The 16,177-nt window shown below is 35.3% G+C and overlaps 1 protein-coding gene across 9 annotated transcripts in view; it reads left to right on the plus strand.

The window, feature by feature from the left end:
- The window catches only part of mybpc2b (myosin binding protein Cb), a 360,595-nt gene that overhangs the window by 315,424 nt on the left and 28,994 nt on the right, over positions 1–16,177 (plus strand). For 4 of the 9 annotated variants that reach the window (NM_001013511.2, XM_087308601.1, XM_087308603.1 and 1 more), the window contains 8 exon segments: positions 1–16; positions 2,335–2,397; positions 4,816–4,964; positions 7,719–7,836; positions 7,927–7,975; positions 11,244–11,303; positions 12,324–12,490; positions 15,746–15,878. The exon segment at positions 1–16 is cut by the window's left edge. In NM_001013511.2, the coding sequence (NP_001013529.2) occupies positions 1–16; positions 2,335–2,397; positions 4,816–4,964; positions 7,719–7,836; positions 7,927–7,975; positions 11,244–11,303; positions 12,324–12,490; positions 15,746–15,878 (755 nt within the window). 9 annotated transcript variants of the gene reach the window in all.

A 16,177-nucleotide genomic window follows, 5' to 3' on the forward strand; every position in this document is an offset into this window, starting at 1 on the left:
GCTCCAGGAGATGATGGTATTAAATCGGAATGAAGATCCTTGGTTCTATAATTAAATAAGGGTTAAATAAATAAGTTATATAATCCTTATTTAAACATCATACTAACTAAATAAATCAGTCGCTTAGAACTTAAGAGTTCTAAAGTGATGAGCAGTGTTGGGGGTAAGGCATTACAAGTAATGTAAGTTACCTAATAATAGTACTTTTCTAAGTAACAAGTAATGCATTACTTTTCAAAATTAAGTAATAATATTTGAGCTACTTGTTTAAAAATGTTACTTTGGTAAAATTAATTCACTTAAAAAAAATGTATTTCTGCATTAAAATAATTGTAGTCATGTTGAATCCTGAGTCAATAGCTCTGTTTCCATCCACCTATTTTATGCGCATTTTGCAAATGCGCATAAAAAAACTAGTTGATGGAAACGCCATGATGCGCATAAATTTTTAAAATGCACATAAAAAACTTATGCGCCTAACTGGGTATTCGATAAGGAAAGATGCGCATAAACTGCGATGGAAACACTTTTATCGCACAAACTCCAGCATGCGCATTAAAAAGGGTCATGTGATTTTGTTAAAAGAGATCATGTGATGCTTAAAATGTGTGTAAATGGATAAAACTTCAGGCTGAGCACATTATAAAACATCTGAAATGTTGTTTTGGTCATTATAAAACGCCTAACCATTTCAGTATTAATGTTATTATATTATTAATGACCTCCAGAATCAAGAGCGCCTGTGCTCCGCGTCTGACACCTTCAAACGCCACTGCGCGCTCACTGCTTGTCAGGATTGTCTTCTGAGGCGCATTCATTTAGAAAAGATTGATGCAGCTTCTCCTGCTGCAGCAAATGCAGTTTTTACTGTTGATATTTGGCGCCAGTTAATCAGGAAGTGACGATTTTGTTCGCTTTGACTCGTTGGATGGAAACGATGCTTCATTCGCACAACTTTTATGCGATAATCCAGTTTTGCGCATAAAGTTTATTCGCATATTTGGATGGAAACATAGCTACTGAGAGAAAGCAGGAACAGGCAGAAATGAGTACGGTAGAGCCTTACATTCTTGCAATGGAATATTCTCATTTATTTTAACACATTGAAGAAAAGAAGAAGAGGTTTGTCTGAATGTGCAGTGATTTTACTATTTAATTAGACAAAAAGTACAAAAGTAGCAAACGCATTGCTTTAAACTTACATTTATCTGTATACGGCATTCTGGAGTCAGGAAGTTCTCAAGATAACATTAACTTTCATTTAATTTTTGATTATCTACTTATTTACTTAATAGTTTTAGTATTATCTACTATCAGTGTTTTATTTTAAAGGTAAATGAAGGTTATACAGTGCCTTATTAATTGCAGAACTTCTCTATTTAAAAAAAAACAAAAACATACAAGTAGAGATTAAGCCTCAGCCAGGGGTTCGTTTCCCAAACAACTCGCGGCTGTACTATTATAGTATGATGCATCATTTGAGTTTCCCAAAACCATAGTTTCTCTGTCGCAGATTCATCATTTGAGTCATGTTAGTTATGATGTAAAATGTCCATAATGACGCTCTAACCGTGGTTAAATAACAACTTCTTACAAGAAAAACCCAATTATTTTTTGTTCAAATTATATTGTTTTACCAACGCATTTAAAAAGAATACAATATTAGTTTTAGAAATATAAAATCATGCACTTGTTTTCCATATTAATGGAAATATATATATAAATGGCATACTGTATATAGGGCCAATGTATCCTTTGCAAATATTTTTGAGAATCATCTTAGATCATTTAAGCGAAGTATGAGGAACGGACTCTTGGTCAGAAAAACGCAAAAGTAACTGAAAAGTAACGTAACGCTTAACCGTAAAAAGTGACTAAGTAACGCTATATTGAGTAACTCAATATTGTAATGCATTACTTTCTAATGTAACTTTCCCAACACTGTTGATGAGCATGTAATGAGGAGTATAATTGCAGTTATATTCGCAATAAGGATTTACAGTGTGTGAATATAATTGCCATTTCCTAATATAAATAAACTTTAAACATTAAAATGAATGAGAAAAAAGCCAAACAAGCAAAGTCTCTCTTCTTGTGCATGAATCTCACCCGGAATTGAATTGTTTCAGTGGTACTGTTAATAATATAAACAACAATTCAAGAGTCTTATTAAGTTTTATGCCTGACTTAATATGCGTTTTAAATATTTGCAAAGAATATTTAAAATGAAACCGTGCGTGCTTCCCATTTGATTTACAGGATCCCTTTCTGTCGTCATGTGCATGTGTGTATGTGTGTGAGTATTTTTGTTTAACATATCTATTCAATTTTTAGTCGAACCGACGGAGCTGACTGGACTTTTTGTGGAGAAGCCAGAAAGTGTGGTGGCCATCGCAGGTATCAAAACAAAAGGATCGTTATTTTATTTCAGTAAACTGATGTACTTTCAACTGAAGCAGAGTTTTGAGTAAGAGTGGCAGTGCAAAACTAGCATAAGCCTAGTATTTAGTGCAAGCTGGTGCTACTTATGGTCAATGCAGTACATGACTGTATTATAATCAGTGACGCTACTTGTTGGTCATATGATTTCATAACATACAAAATCATGAAAAGCTAAATCTTATCTATGAAATGTTATGTCTTTATGCTTTATTTTGTTTGTTTATTACTACATTCCAGCATATTCAGATATTCTTTGGTCTTGACCAAGTGCAGTTGAATGAGATTTGCTCTGGGAGTCTTGTACCAATATGGCAATGGCATTGACGCATGTTCACGGGCCGTATGCAATATCTAATGTATATTTCTATGATTCCCTCATAACAAACTAATGGTAAGAGAGGCTATTAATACTGTATGCAGTTGCTATGGAAACCTTCAGGTTGACATCAGCTGAAGCACTGCCACTACAATTGTGGAAGCAAATGGTGGTTGTTGCTAAAAGGGATACAAATGCGGATGGAAATTAGTGAGAATTTTTCATATTATTTAATGAGACCCATTAAATTTTATTATTATTTTTAACATCTACCCTTACCCCAACTATGACAGTAATGCAAAAAAAAAATAAAAAAAAACAAAACATTAAATATACAGATTATTATTAAACCTCCCATTAAATTGAATTTTATTAACATCCACTCCAACCTCAACCCTACATCCAACCCTACAGTATTGTAAAAACAGTAATTATTCAGAGCATTGTTCATATTATTTATTAAATTACACATTAAACTGTATTTTATTAACATCTACCCCTATCCCAACCAACACAGTAATGTAAAAAAACATTAAATATACAGAGTATTATTCATATTATTTATTAAATATCCCATTAAATTGTGTTTTATTAGCATCTACCTCTACCTAAACCCTAAATCCAACCCTACAGTCATGTAAAAACAGAAATTATACAGATTAAATTACCCATTCAATTTTATTTTATTAACTTTTACCAACCATCACAGTAATGTAAAAACATTAAATATACAGATTTCTATTTATATTATTTATAGTGCTGTCAATCGATAAAAAAAAAAACTAATTAATTGCACTTTTTTTTTTAATTTATCGTGATTAATCACATTTAATAGACTGAAACTTGTAATTTTGGCTATTCAAATGTAAAATTAATGTAAGCGCAAGAAAAAAAAAACTATTTATTTTCAAAATATAATTGTTTATTAGAATTTTTGTTTAACCTGTAACACAGATTCGCCCTCTGTTCGCTATGCGGTAATAAATTCCATTAAAACAGAAGTCGAAAGTTAAAAAGGAAACACCCGAAATTGCATGAAACTCTGGAGAGCCTGATGATGCTACATTAATTCTTTTATACTGAAACTTGCCTTCAAAAAGTGCTTCCTTTGTCTTATTTCTTTGTCATGTTTCTTTGCACGTTAAACACAAGTCAGCCACAACAGGAAATAAAAAAAAACCTGCAACTGCAATACTTGGGTTAATTTTTTTTAACGCATTAATTATTTCAAATTAATGAGTGCGTTAACACACAGTAATTATTCAGAGCATTGTTCATATTATTTATTAAATATCCCATTAAATTGTATTTTATCAACATCTACCCCTATCCCAACCATCAAAGTAATGTAAAAAAGTATTATTCATAATATTTATCAAATTACCCATTAATTGTACTTTAGAAGCTTTTTCCCATATCCCAACCCTAAACCTACACCTCACAGTAATGTAAAAACAGTAATTATACCAAGTAAGATTCATTTTTTTAATTAAATTACCCATTAAATTGTATTTTATTACCATCTACTTCTACCCCAACCATCAAAGTAATGTAAAAACAGTCAATTTACAGAGTATCGTTTATGTAATTTATTACATTTTTAATAAAACTGTCATTCTACTAACATCTACCCCTACCCCAACCATCAGAGTAATGTAAAAACAATGTAACAAATGCTATTTATTAAATTGGCCTTTAATTGTATTGTATCAGTGTCTACTATTACCCCAAACTTCACAGTAATGTAAAAATATGACTTATTGTTGTACAGTCTCACAAATCATGCTACACTGATGTGAGTATCCACAGCTGTATCCCTTCTAGACTTCACCACAGATGGTCAGAATTTGATTGAAAATGATTTTTTTCAATGGATTAACTTGAACAGATTAATTATTCAGCTTAAGAATAATAATGTGAGCCAGCCAAAAAAACTAAAAGATTGTAATTTTAGATTTCACACCAATGTTAAAAAAGCAAATGGTTGCCATATTAAAATCAAATATTATTATTATGCATTACAGGATCAGTGACTGTTTTGATGTATTTGAACACAGGTAAAGATGTAACGTTTGTGGTGAAGGTGGACTCCACCAATCTGACACGTAAACCCACCATGAAGTGGCTGAAGGGCAAGTGGATGGACCTCGGCAGCAAAGCTGGAAAGCACATCCAGCTGAAGGAGACCTATGACAGGAACACCAAGGTTTGGGTTTCTTGGTAGAAAATGGGGCAAAATGTGACTTAAGAATGGCTTTTAACAGGATTGGGATTAAATTCACTTCAATTACTTTAACCTCTTTATGTTCTGTGTTATTGCAAACTGATATTTGTTATATATATATATATATATATATATATATATATATATATATATATATATATATATATATATATATATATATATATATATATATATATATATATATATATAGTTGAAGTCAGAATTATTAGCCCCCCCATTAAATTTTTCTTTCTTTTTTAAATATTTTCCAAATGATGTTTAACAGAGCAAGGAAATTTTCACAGTATGTCTGATAATATTTTTTCTTCTAGAGAAAGTCTGATTTGTTTTATTTTGGCTAGAATAAAACCAGTTTTTAATTTTTTAAACACCATTTTAAGGTCAATATTATTAGCCCCTTTATGCTATATTTGTTTTCGATAGTCTATATAACTATATAACTTGCCTAATTACCCTAACCTGGATAGTTAATCTAATTAACTTAGTTAAGCCTTTAAATGTCACTTTAAGCTGTATAGAAGTGTCTTAAAAATATATAGTCAAATATTATGTACTTATGTAAAATTAATCAGTTAATAGAGATGAGTTATTAAAACTATTATGATTAGAAATGTGCTGAAGAAATCTCTCTGTTAAACAGAAATTGGGGTAAAAATAAACAGGGGGGCTAATAATTTATATATATATATATATATATATATATATATATATATATATATATATATATATATATATATATATATATATATATATGTGTGTGTGTGTGTGTGTGTGTGTGTGTGTGTGTGTGTGTGTGTGTGTGTGTGTGTGTGTGTGTGTTTATTGCTATTGGTGTCTTTTTATTGTTAACATTTTTGCATTGTTTTCCAATTTGTATTATTTTATTTAGAAATTATGTGAACAAAATTGTGACATAGTCGATCAGTGAGCTTAATAAAATACATATAATAAACAAAATACAGGAATACAGGGGCAATCATTAAAATTTTAATAATGCCAACAACAACAATAACAGTGAAAAAATAAAAAGGCTAAACTAAAGAATAAATTACAAATATATACTAAAACAATATATATATATATATATATATATATATATATATATATATATATATATATATATATATATATAAACTAATTCTACACCAAAACAGAGCAATTTTGTATTGTTATAGAAAAGTGGGTATAACTTAATTTTGATAGTCCCTTTAACACATTTTGTTGATAATAAGTTACAACTATACGGCAACTGATTTTCATTAGGGTTTTAGTAGACAATAAGGTTGGGTTTAGGGATTAGGGTTAGTTAGATCCAACACAATCTCACGGCAATTCGTAACTTTTTAATTTAGTGGCTAATTCGTATGAATTCGTTCGATCTAATTCGTACAATTTAGTACGATCTGCTTATCCCCCAATGACGGTTGGGGTTAGGGGTGGGGTCAAGTGCCACGCCTCCTTTTTAAAATCGTACCATTTTGTATGACTGAACTCGTACGAATTCGTACGAATTAGCCACTACACTGGCAAAACGTAAAATACTTACGTTTTCTCGTGAGATCAGGCTGTTAGATCTAAACGTCTTGTCGTGGATCCCAGTTGTAAGAGCAACAAATAATAACATGTCTTGTTGATCATTTGGAAAAGTGTCAGAAGGTGGATTTCTCTGATGAATCATCTGTTGAGCTGCATCCCAATCATCACAAATACTGTAGAAGACCTACTGGATCCAACATGGACCCAAGATTCTTACAGAAATCAGTCAAGTTTGGTGAAGCAAAAATAATGGTTTGGGGTTACATTCAGTATGGGGGCGTGCGAGAGAACTGCAGAGTGGATGGCGACATCAACAGCCTGAGGTATCAAGACATTTGTGCTGCCCATTACATTACAAACCACAGAAGAGGGCAGTTTCCTCAGCGGGATAGAGCTTCCTCTCATACTTCAGCCTCCACATCAAAGCTCCTGACAGCAAAGTAGGTCAAGATGCTCCAGGATTGACCAGCCCAGTTAGCAGACATGAACATTATTAAGCATGTCTGGGACAAGATGAAGGAGGAGGCATTGAAGATGAACACAAAGAGTCTTGATGAACTGTCCTGCAGGAGCGCTTTCTTTGCCATTCCAGATGACTTTATTAATCAGTGATTTGAGTCATGTCAGAGATGTATGGATGCAGTCCTCCAAGCTCATGATGGAGTCAGACACAATATTCATTCTGTCTCCACTGCAGCAGGACTTTATATTCTATACTGGACATTATTTCTGTTCAGTGATAAGACTTTTGTCTATCCAAAGTCAGACCTTACTGTCCTAATGAAATCATTAAAAGTGAAGGCATGATCATATTTGATTTTGGTCAAATATGCGTAATCTGGAGGCCTTTGCCTTTCATATAAGCCACTTCAGATACCAAATGATCAACTAGACGTCAAGTTATTATTTGTTGTTCCGAAAACTTGAATAGGCGACAAGACTTTTGTCAGGAAGTGTAGTTACAAAGTTTCTTATAGTGTTTGCATGTCTACTGGTGGAGCATCTACAGATAGTTAGTTGGCATGTAGTTGCAATGTAACTTATAAGCAACGAAATTTGCAAAAGGGATGTGTGATGATTATAAAATGTTGTAAATTTGATCTGCCATGAAATAGCCAAAGAAGCTGATATGGGAATCGATTCAAAACTCTCTCTTTTCCTTTCTTCTTTCTGTGTCAGATCTACACGTATGAGATGAAGTTAGTCAAGGTGGTCCCAGGAGACGCGGGTGGATACAGGTGTGAAGTGTCTGCCAAAGACAAATGTGACAGCTGCACCTTTGAGGTCACGGTGGAGGGTTAGTGTATCTTCACAGTCAAACACAGCTTAAATAACATTTGATCTGTCAATAACTTCCCTGTATTTATAATGCATCCTGTTTTCGTAGCTGCTGAACAAGAGCAGCAAGCGGATATTTTGTCTGCCTTCAAAAGAGCGTAAGTCAACAATTTATGCAACATGTTTAGATTGGACTGCAAGGATTAAATATCATAGCTGAAAGAATTAGACACACATTGGTACAGTTGAAGTCATAATTATTAGCCCTCCTGAATTATTAGCCCCCCTGCGTTTTTTTCCCCAAACTTATGTTGGAAAAGAAGATTTTTTTAAACGCTTCTAAACATAATGGGCTCTATTTTAATGACCTAGGCACAATGTCTAAAGCACATGGTGCAAAAGCATTAAGAGCATGTCCGAATCCACTTTTGTTATTTTAAGGATGGAAAATACACTCTGCGCCGCAACGCATGGTCTAACAGGGTTGTGCTTATTCTCTTCATGAGTTATGGGTGTGTTTTGAGCATAATGTGCATTAAACCATTCAGAGTCTCGTCTCCCTTTCCCTTTAAGAGTCAGTTGCGTCACACCATGGTGCGTTGCTATTTACATGGCGACTTTGTGGAAAAACTGAACGCTTCACTAGCGAGAAAACAGTTAAACAGAGCATCTGCAACGTGAGAATGAAGAACGAGCCTCCTCCATTCAGCCTCTTTACTTTACTTTTACTCTTTACTCCTTTACATTCGTGGAGTAAGGAAACGGTGTGTACGCACTCCACTGAAGACATACATTAGCCTACTTGGGTTGGGCCGATAGACGATGCCATCGTTTAAATCTGCACTTTAGAGCAGCTTTTAGTTGGTCAATGGCGCCAGAGGCGGATTGGCCATTTGGCAATTCTGGCAAATGTCAGAAGGGCCGGACCATTTTTTAAATGTGGCTAGTCGGTAATTTTTTTTTTTTTAAATTTTTTTTATGTGTATTGGTTTTATATGCAGGCAGCTTTTATCTTTTGCAAAATGTGAATATGATGATGGTGATAATAGTAATTATTAAGGGTGTCACGATCCTCTAAATCCTCGATTCGATTACATTTTCGATTCTAAAGGCACAATTTGATTCAATTTTCGATTATGAATAATTAATTAATTAATGACCAATTAATTATTTGTAGCCTACCGTTTAAACTACCTGACCTGCATGGTCTTTGTTTTACTGATAAACAAATCATACAGTAAATGAATAAAGGCAAGTTACACACATAATTACCACCTGTCAATCACTTTTTCTGCGGGACTCGTGAATAGGCAGTGATCTGTGTCGTTATAATGGCGTCGGTAAAAAAGACGCACAACCAACAGGAACCAGCCAACAGTATCTGAGGTGTTCGCTAAAATGACTAAGTACAAGTGAGTGAAAGATTGAAGCAGTCCTCTGACTGCCTGGACCTGCTGTCTCGAGCGCATGGCTGTGTGTGCGTCTGTGTCTGTGTGGTCACGTGATGTGCATTTTTTCAGAGGTAGAGAGGAAGGAGGGCTGTTTAGAAATGCTACACGCCACTGTGTATGTCAAATCGTTGTGGTTCTAAAATGCCATTTAAAAACAAAGACAGTGTAAACAGGGCCTGAGTGTGTACTTTTTGCGAGCGGATTTGCAACGGGGGTGGGCGGAGGATCGCGATGCCAGTGTTGTCTATCGGACGAACCGTACGTAATACGTACATAGCAGAGCTTGCAAAACTGTGTTTTTTTTGTCGACAACAGGAACGTTGTCAACATAACTCACTGGAAATCCAAAATGCTTACACACCCGCGACTTCAGTGAAAGAAGAGAGGGTTTGAGCTCTGTCGACGGGTCTCCTGCTTCTGCAGTTTAACAAGCAATTCAACAAGCCGTTTTTTTCCGCTTTGCAAGCCAAGCTGACGTGACATGGGGGCGTGGCAGCATCGACGATTCTATTTTTTGATTCGATAATCGAAATTGAGCATTAATTTCGATCGGTTTCGATTAAAAATTGAAATCGTGACACCCCTAGTAATTATAATAATAAATGTTAAGCATTTGGCCCAATGATGGGCCCACCCAATCAGAGGTTACTTGGACGTAATCAAAATTTGGCAAGAATGTCAAACAAACAGTAAGTGCAACACAAGCTAAATGTCAGAGATGGACCGATAAAAAGGAAAGGCGGTGCAGAAAAGCTCAGAGAAAGCAAAAAAAAAAAAAAAATGGATCTAAAATTAGACACTGCCAAATGCATAAAATTAACTGAAATAGTCTTGAAAGGGGGCAGCGCAGTGGCGCAGTGGGTAGTGATGTCGCCTCACAGCAAGAAGGTCGCTGGTTCGAGCCTTGGCTGGGTCAGTTGGCATTTCTGTGTGGAGTTTGCATGTTCTCCCCATGTTTTTCCCATGTTCACGTGGGTTTCCTCCTGGTTTCCCTTACCTTATTGGGTAGGCTAAATTGTCCGTAATGCATGTGTGTGAGTGTTTCCCAGTGTTTGGTTGCGGCTGGAATCCCCTGTGTAAAACATATGCTGGATAAGTTGCCGGTTCATTAATAAAGGGACTAAGCCGAAAACAGAATGAATGAAATGAATGTTTATATAAATTTGTTATAAACAGGTTGTTTTTGTTCCAGTCAAATACATTAAATGTTTAAATATCTATTACATATTGTACTGCTTATATTATTTAACCATCTGTCCACCAAAATATGTAATGAATGTGCGTTGGTGTGGTAAAGTGTGCTGGTGTGGCCACAGTGCCAAGGCTGATTTTTAGTCCCAGTCTGCCCCTGAATGGAGCGGTCTATTTCAGTTCCTCAAAACAGCAACACACCAACAATGTAACACACCTCCTTTATAGACTGGCACACCCATGAATCCACAAAGTGGCAAAAATGGATTTGCTAAACAACGTGAAGCAAAACGTGAAAATTACTGTTGCGCTGGTCTGAAAATAGCAACAAATCACCTCATTGCACCGGGTGTATGATAGAGCCCAATAGAATTAATATTTCTTTTATCTTTGCCATGACTAAATATTGTTCAATATACTAGTGTTCAGCCTAAAGTGACATTTAAAGGCTAGTTAGGGTAAAGTAATTAGGCAACTCATTGTATAACAGTGGTTTGTTCTATAGATCATCAGAAAAAATATATAGCTTAAGGGGGCTAATAATATTGACCTTAAAATGCTTTAAAAAATTTTTTAAAAACTGCTTTTATTCTAGTTAAAATAAAACAAATAAGACTTTCTCCAGAAGACAAAATATTATAGGAAATACTGTGAAAATTCCTTGCTCTGTTAAACATAAATTGGGAAATATATTAAAAAAAATCACAGGAGCTTGATTAGTTTTGACTTCAACTCTATAGCGTGAAGTATTTGTTTTATTAATTAAGTTTGTGTTTCTGTACAGCGATGCCGGGGAGGATGAAGGTGATCTGGACTTCAGTGCCCTTCTTAAAGCCGCTAAAAAGTAAGTGTTTACTGTCCATTAAAAGCAAACTTGGGTCTCCTCTTAGAGAGTTTTTTAAATGTTAGCATCAGTATATTAAGCTGCGTCCCAAATCACATACTTATGCACCATTATATGCCATTTTGTAGTATAAATAGTGTAAGTAGTGTGTTCACACTGAAAACTCTAAAAATAATAAGTGCACTTTAATTACCCGGATGATGCACTCATTCAGCTGCTAAAATGAAGTGTGTAATGATGGACACTTCACGCACTCAACGACCGCAGGTTTGCTTACATAGCGGAAGGGGCGGAGCTATCGGACGCACATGTTGAATAACTTTATTTATTTTGGATGGTGAAAGCAAAATTCTCCTACGAGAGCGCCTCCCGATGGTGAATGCGGCAATACTCACGGCAGGTATTATTTGATAAGTCGGTCGTTTATTTCACTGATTTGGCAACCGTCATCAGGGAAACGGTTTGAATTTCCGTTTAGTAAAAAAACATTAGTGTGACATTTGGGACGACACTACATACATATACTATCCTGTTGAGAGTGTAAGTGCATAAGTACATAGTGCATGAGTGCATAGTGTATAGTGTGCCATTTGGGACGCAGCTTTAGTTTTTAGGATATAAGCTAATGCGCTTCAAAACATTGACAAGATTTGTGTTTAGAAGATGTAAACCTGATATAATCATCTAAAGCTTGCATTTGTCACTTCTAGCTCAATGGATCTATGATTTTTTTTGATGTCACCCCATACTTTAGTCTTCTGGCCAATCAAATGCTCTCTAGTGTCTGACATGCCCCGCCTCTTTTTTTATTGGCTCTTCATTTGATGTGCTTAATCTCAACCTCTCTCATTGGCAGAGCTGTGATAGAAACCAAATTCCATTGGCTGTATTTTTAAAGGGGAGGAGCTACTCTATGTTTCGCCCTCTTTCGTGTTTTAGTTGAGATTATGTCAAACATCAAATATAAAAATGCGTATTACAAAAGCACGTCATGGGAGCTCTTATTTCCACTCAAAACAGGAAGAAGAAACCAGAGCCTGAGCTGGAGGTGGACGTTTGGGAGCTCCTGAAAAGCGCTCATCCTAGTGAATACGAGAAGATCGCCTTCAAGTATGGCATCACTGACCTGCGCGGCATGTTGAAGCGACTCAAGAAGATGAAAGTTGTGGAGCCCAAGTTCAGCGAGGGTAAAAAAGAGAGATAATTACAGTCGAAACTATTAGCCCTCTTGTGAAATAATTAGTCTTTTTCAGATATTTTCCCAAGCGAGAAATATATATATATATTATGTATATTAGTAGTTTTCCAACATTACTAGCCATTCGCTATTTTCACTAGCCACAATTTTATTGTTGGGAAAATATTTTTTTCATGTGAAAACATGCAAAATATAGCTGAATCTATACTTTTTATTTAACAAAACATATCCACAGTCATATGTCCTGGCTTAAGGTCCCAGATCACCAGTTAACTACGCGTAAATGGGGAGTTATTCTCCCATTAAAGCAATGATTTTGTAAAAAAATTATAATTAAACCATATTAATGCAAAAGAAAGCAGGTAAAAAACATACTGTGTGATAATGAAATGATGATCACACACGCATGGATAATGATAGACCCATAAATTATCTTTTCAAAGAATGGTTAAACCGAAAGCAACTGGTGCTGCTTACAATAAGTCAACTCTGGAACTCTAGAAAGCAAGACTATAGGTGCAGGTTCCTCCCTTTTTGTTCAGTCTATTTGAAAGAGAATCGATCGCATCAGTTGTATTTCTAGACACAGTTGCTTCACAAAAGGAAATGGGAGCGCGCACGCATTATAAACCTCAGCTGTTAGCGCGAGTGATTATCCTCTCATTCGGTTATCACCTGCAAGTTGCGAACGCAATTATTTTTGTCAGTCGTGTTGTTTCTCGATCACCTGTGCATGCATATTGGACCATCCTTATTGTCGAACCCTGCTTTTAAGAATTATTATCTGGGAAAATTATTTTTAACCAGCCAAAGTGGCTAGTGGGAGTGTCTGTGTTAATGGAAAGCCCTGTATGTATATGTATATATATATATATATATATATATATATATATATATATATATATATATATATATATATATATATATATATATATATATATATATAGTTGAAATCAGAATTATTAAACCAGCTTTGAATTTTTGTTTCTTTTTTAAATATATAATGATGTTTAACAGAGCAAGAATTTTTTTTCATAGCCTACAGAACAAACCATCGGTATACAACCACTTGCCTAATTACCCTAACCTGCCTAGTTAATCTAATTAACCTAGTTAAGCCTTTAAATGTCACTTTAAGCTGTATAGAAGTGTCTTGAAAAATATTCAGTAAAATATTATTTACTGTCATCATGACAAAGATAAAATAAAGCAGTTATTAGAAATGAATTATCAAAACTATTATGTTTAGAAATGTGTTGAAATCACAATCTTCTCTCCGTTAAACAGACATTGGGCAAAAAAATAACCAAACTCTCTGTGGTCATTAAAAATCCCATGGCACTTCCTTGTAAAGAGAAGGGGTGTAACCCTGGTGTCCTGGCCAAATACTCTCCATTGGCCCTTACCCACCATGGCCTCCCAATCATCCCCATCCACTGTCTCTCTACTCTACCAATAGCTGGTGTGTGGTAAGCCCACTGGTGCCGTTGTCCTGTGGCTGCCGTCACATCATCCAAGTGGATGCTACACACTGGTGGTGGTGTAGAGAGACCTCCTGCATCATTGTACAGCACTTTGGGTGTATGGCCATACACAATAAATGCACTATATAAATACGCATTACATTACATTACAATTATCTCCTGGATTGCAAAATGAACCCCTCTCAAAAATAGTTAAATGTGAACACAAGACCAATTTACATTAAAAAAAGTGCCCTTACAAGTGGATGCACTTTTGCACTTAAAACAGATATCGTAACAGGCTGGGAACATTTTATGCAGACGAAACGGTGTAAAATAAATTTTGTGAAAAAATGTATAACTTTGGCGAGGCAGTGGCGCAGTAGGTAGTGCTGTCGCCTCACAGCAAGAAGGTCGCTGGGTCGCTGGTTTGAACCTCGGCTCAGTTGGCGTTTCTGTGTGGAGTTTGCATGTTCTCCCTGCCTTCACGTGGGTTTCCTCCAGGTGCTCCGGTTTCCCCCACAGTCCAAAGACATGCGGTACAGGTGAACTGGGTAGGCTAAATTGTCCGTAGTGTATGAGTGTGTGTGTGAATGTGTGTGTGGATGTGTCCCAGAGATGGGTTGCGGCTGGAAGGGCGTCCGCTGCGTAAACATAAACTCCATTGTGTTCCACTGTGGCGACCCCGGATTAATAAAGGGACTAAGCCGACAAGGAAATGAATGAATGAATGTAAAACTTTGTTCATTTATTGGAATTTGAGGTATATTTTGGAAAAATACCATCACCGATTTTGGACCAATCTTCAGAATTAAACAGAACCCCTAGGTCCCGTTACCATAGTGGTTTCAAAGAATCATAAACTGAGGAATCAAGGTTAGCTAATAAGGTATAGCATTTTGAAATAAGCCTCCCAAGTGATATGTAATGGAGCAAGGAATTTTTCATATTATTTTCAAGAATATTTTGTTCTTCTGGAGAAAGTCTTATTAGATTTATTTTGGCTAGAATAAATGCAGTTTACATTATTGGTCCCAATTTATTAAGTGGCCTTAACTAATATGTACTTACACAGAAATTAATAGTTAGTTACAATGTACTTATTGTGTAAATACATGTGTTTACTGTGTACTTATGCTTGATTAATACATGTATGTAATTACATCTGTAATTAACTTTTGTAATTACATTTGTAAATACACTGTTGACCTTAACCCACCCCTAAACCTACCCACGCCACCAAACCTGTGCATAACCCAACCTCTATCCCAACTCAAAAGCACCACCAGAGTTCTCAAATACATTATAAACACAGTAAGTACATTGTATTTATTTTTTTGATGTAAGTACATAGTAGTTAAGGACACTTAATATAAAGTGGGACCAATTTTTTTTAAACCATTTCAAGGTCAATATTATTAGCCCCCTTAAGCAATATTTGTTTTTCGATTGCTTTAGAACAAACCAATGTTATACAATGACTTGGCTAATTACTTTAACTTGCCAAATTAACCTAATTAAGCCTTTAAATGTCACTTTAAGCTGATTACTAGTATCCTGAAAAATATCTAGTTGAATATTATTAACTGTCATCATAGCAAAGATAAAATAAATCAGTTATTAGAGATGAGCTATTAAAACTATTATGATTAGAAAATCATTTTTGCGTTAAACGGAAATTGGGGAAGAATATACAGGAAGGCAAATAATTCTGACTTCAAATGTAAGCACGCAAGTCTTCTGTTTGTGATCGTGTGTGTAAATGTGGGATGTTTCTGCAGCTTTCCTGAGGCGTTTGGAGTCAGCGTACTCTGTTAATAAGGGAAAGAAGATCGTCATGTCTGTGGAGGTGGCAGATCCTAATGCCGAGGTCAAATGGCTGAGGAACGGACAAGAGATCAAACCCTCTGCCAAGTAATAATGCAAATAATGTGTTCAAATGAATTCAGCTTTAGTGTGAAATGGATGAGAAATGCTCATTTGGGGAAAATCTTTTTTAAAGTTTGCATGAACCTGAATCTGGAACTGCTTTTTTTGCGTATGGTATGAATTAAACCGTGAGCTAACTGTATTGTTGCATCCCTATTAATTAAATAAACAGTGGGCGTGGCTTGTTTTTTTTCTGCTAGCTGATTGGATATTGTAAAGTAGGCGTTTCATTCAAACTAACAGACTCCTTCTGCTCACCATTTCTGTTTGCTGTCAAAACTGAC

This window comes from Danio rerio, chromosome 24 (assembly GCF_052040795.2).
Source record: "Danio rerio strain M-AB ecotype USA chromosome 24, GRCz13ab, whole genome shotgun sequence".
NCBI lineage: Eukaryota > Metazoa > Chordata > Actinopteri > Cypriniformes > Danionidae > Danio > Danio rerio.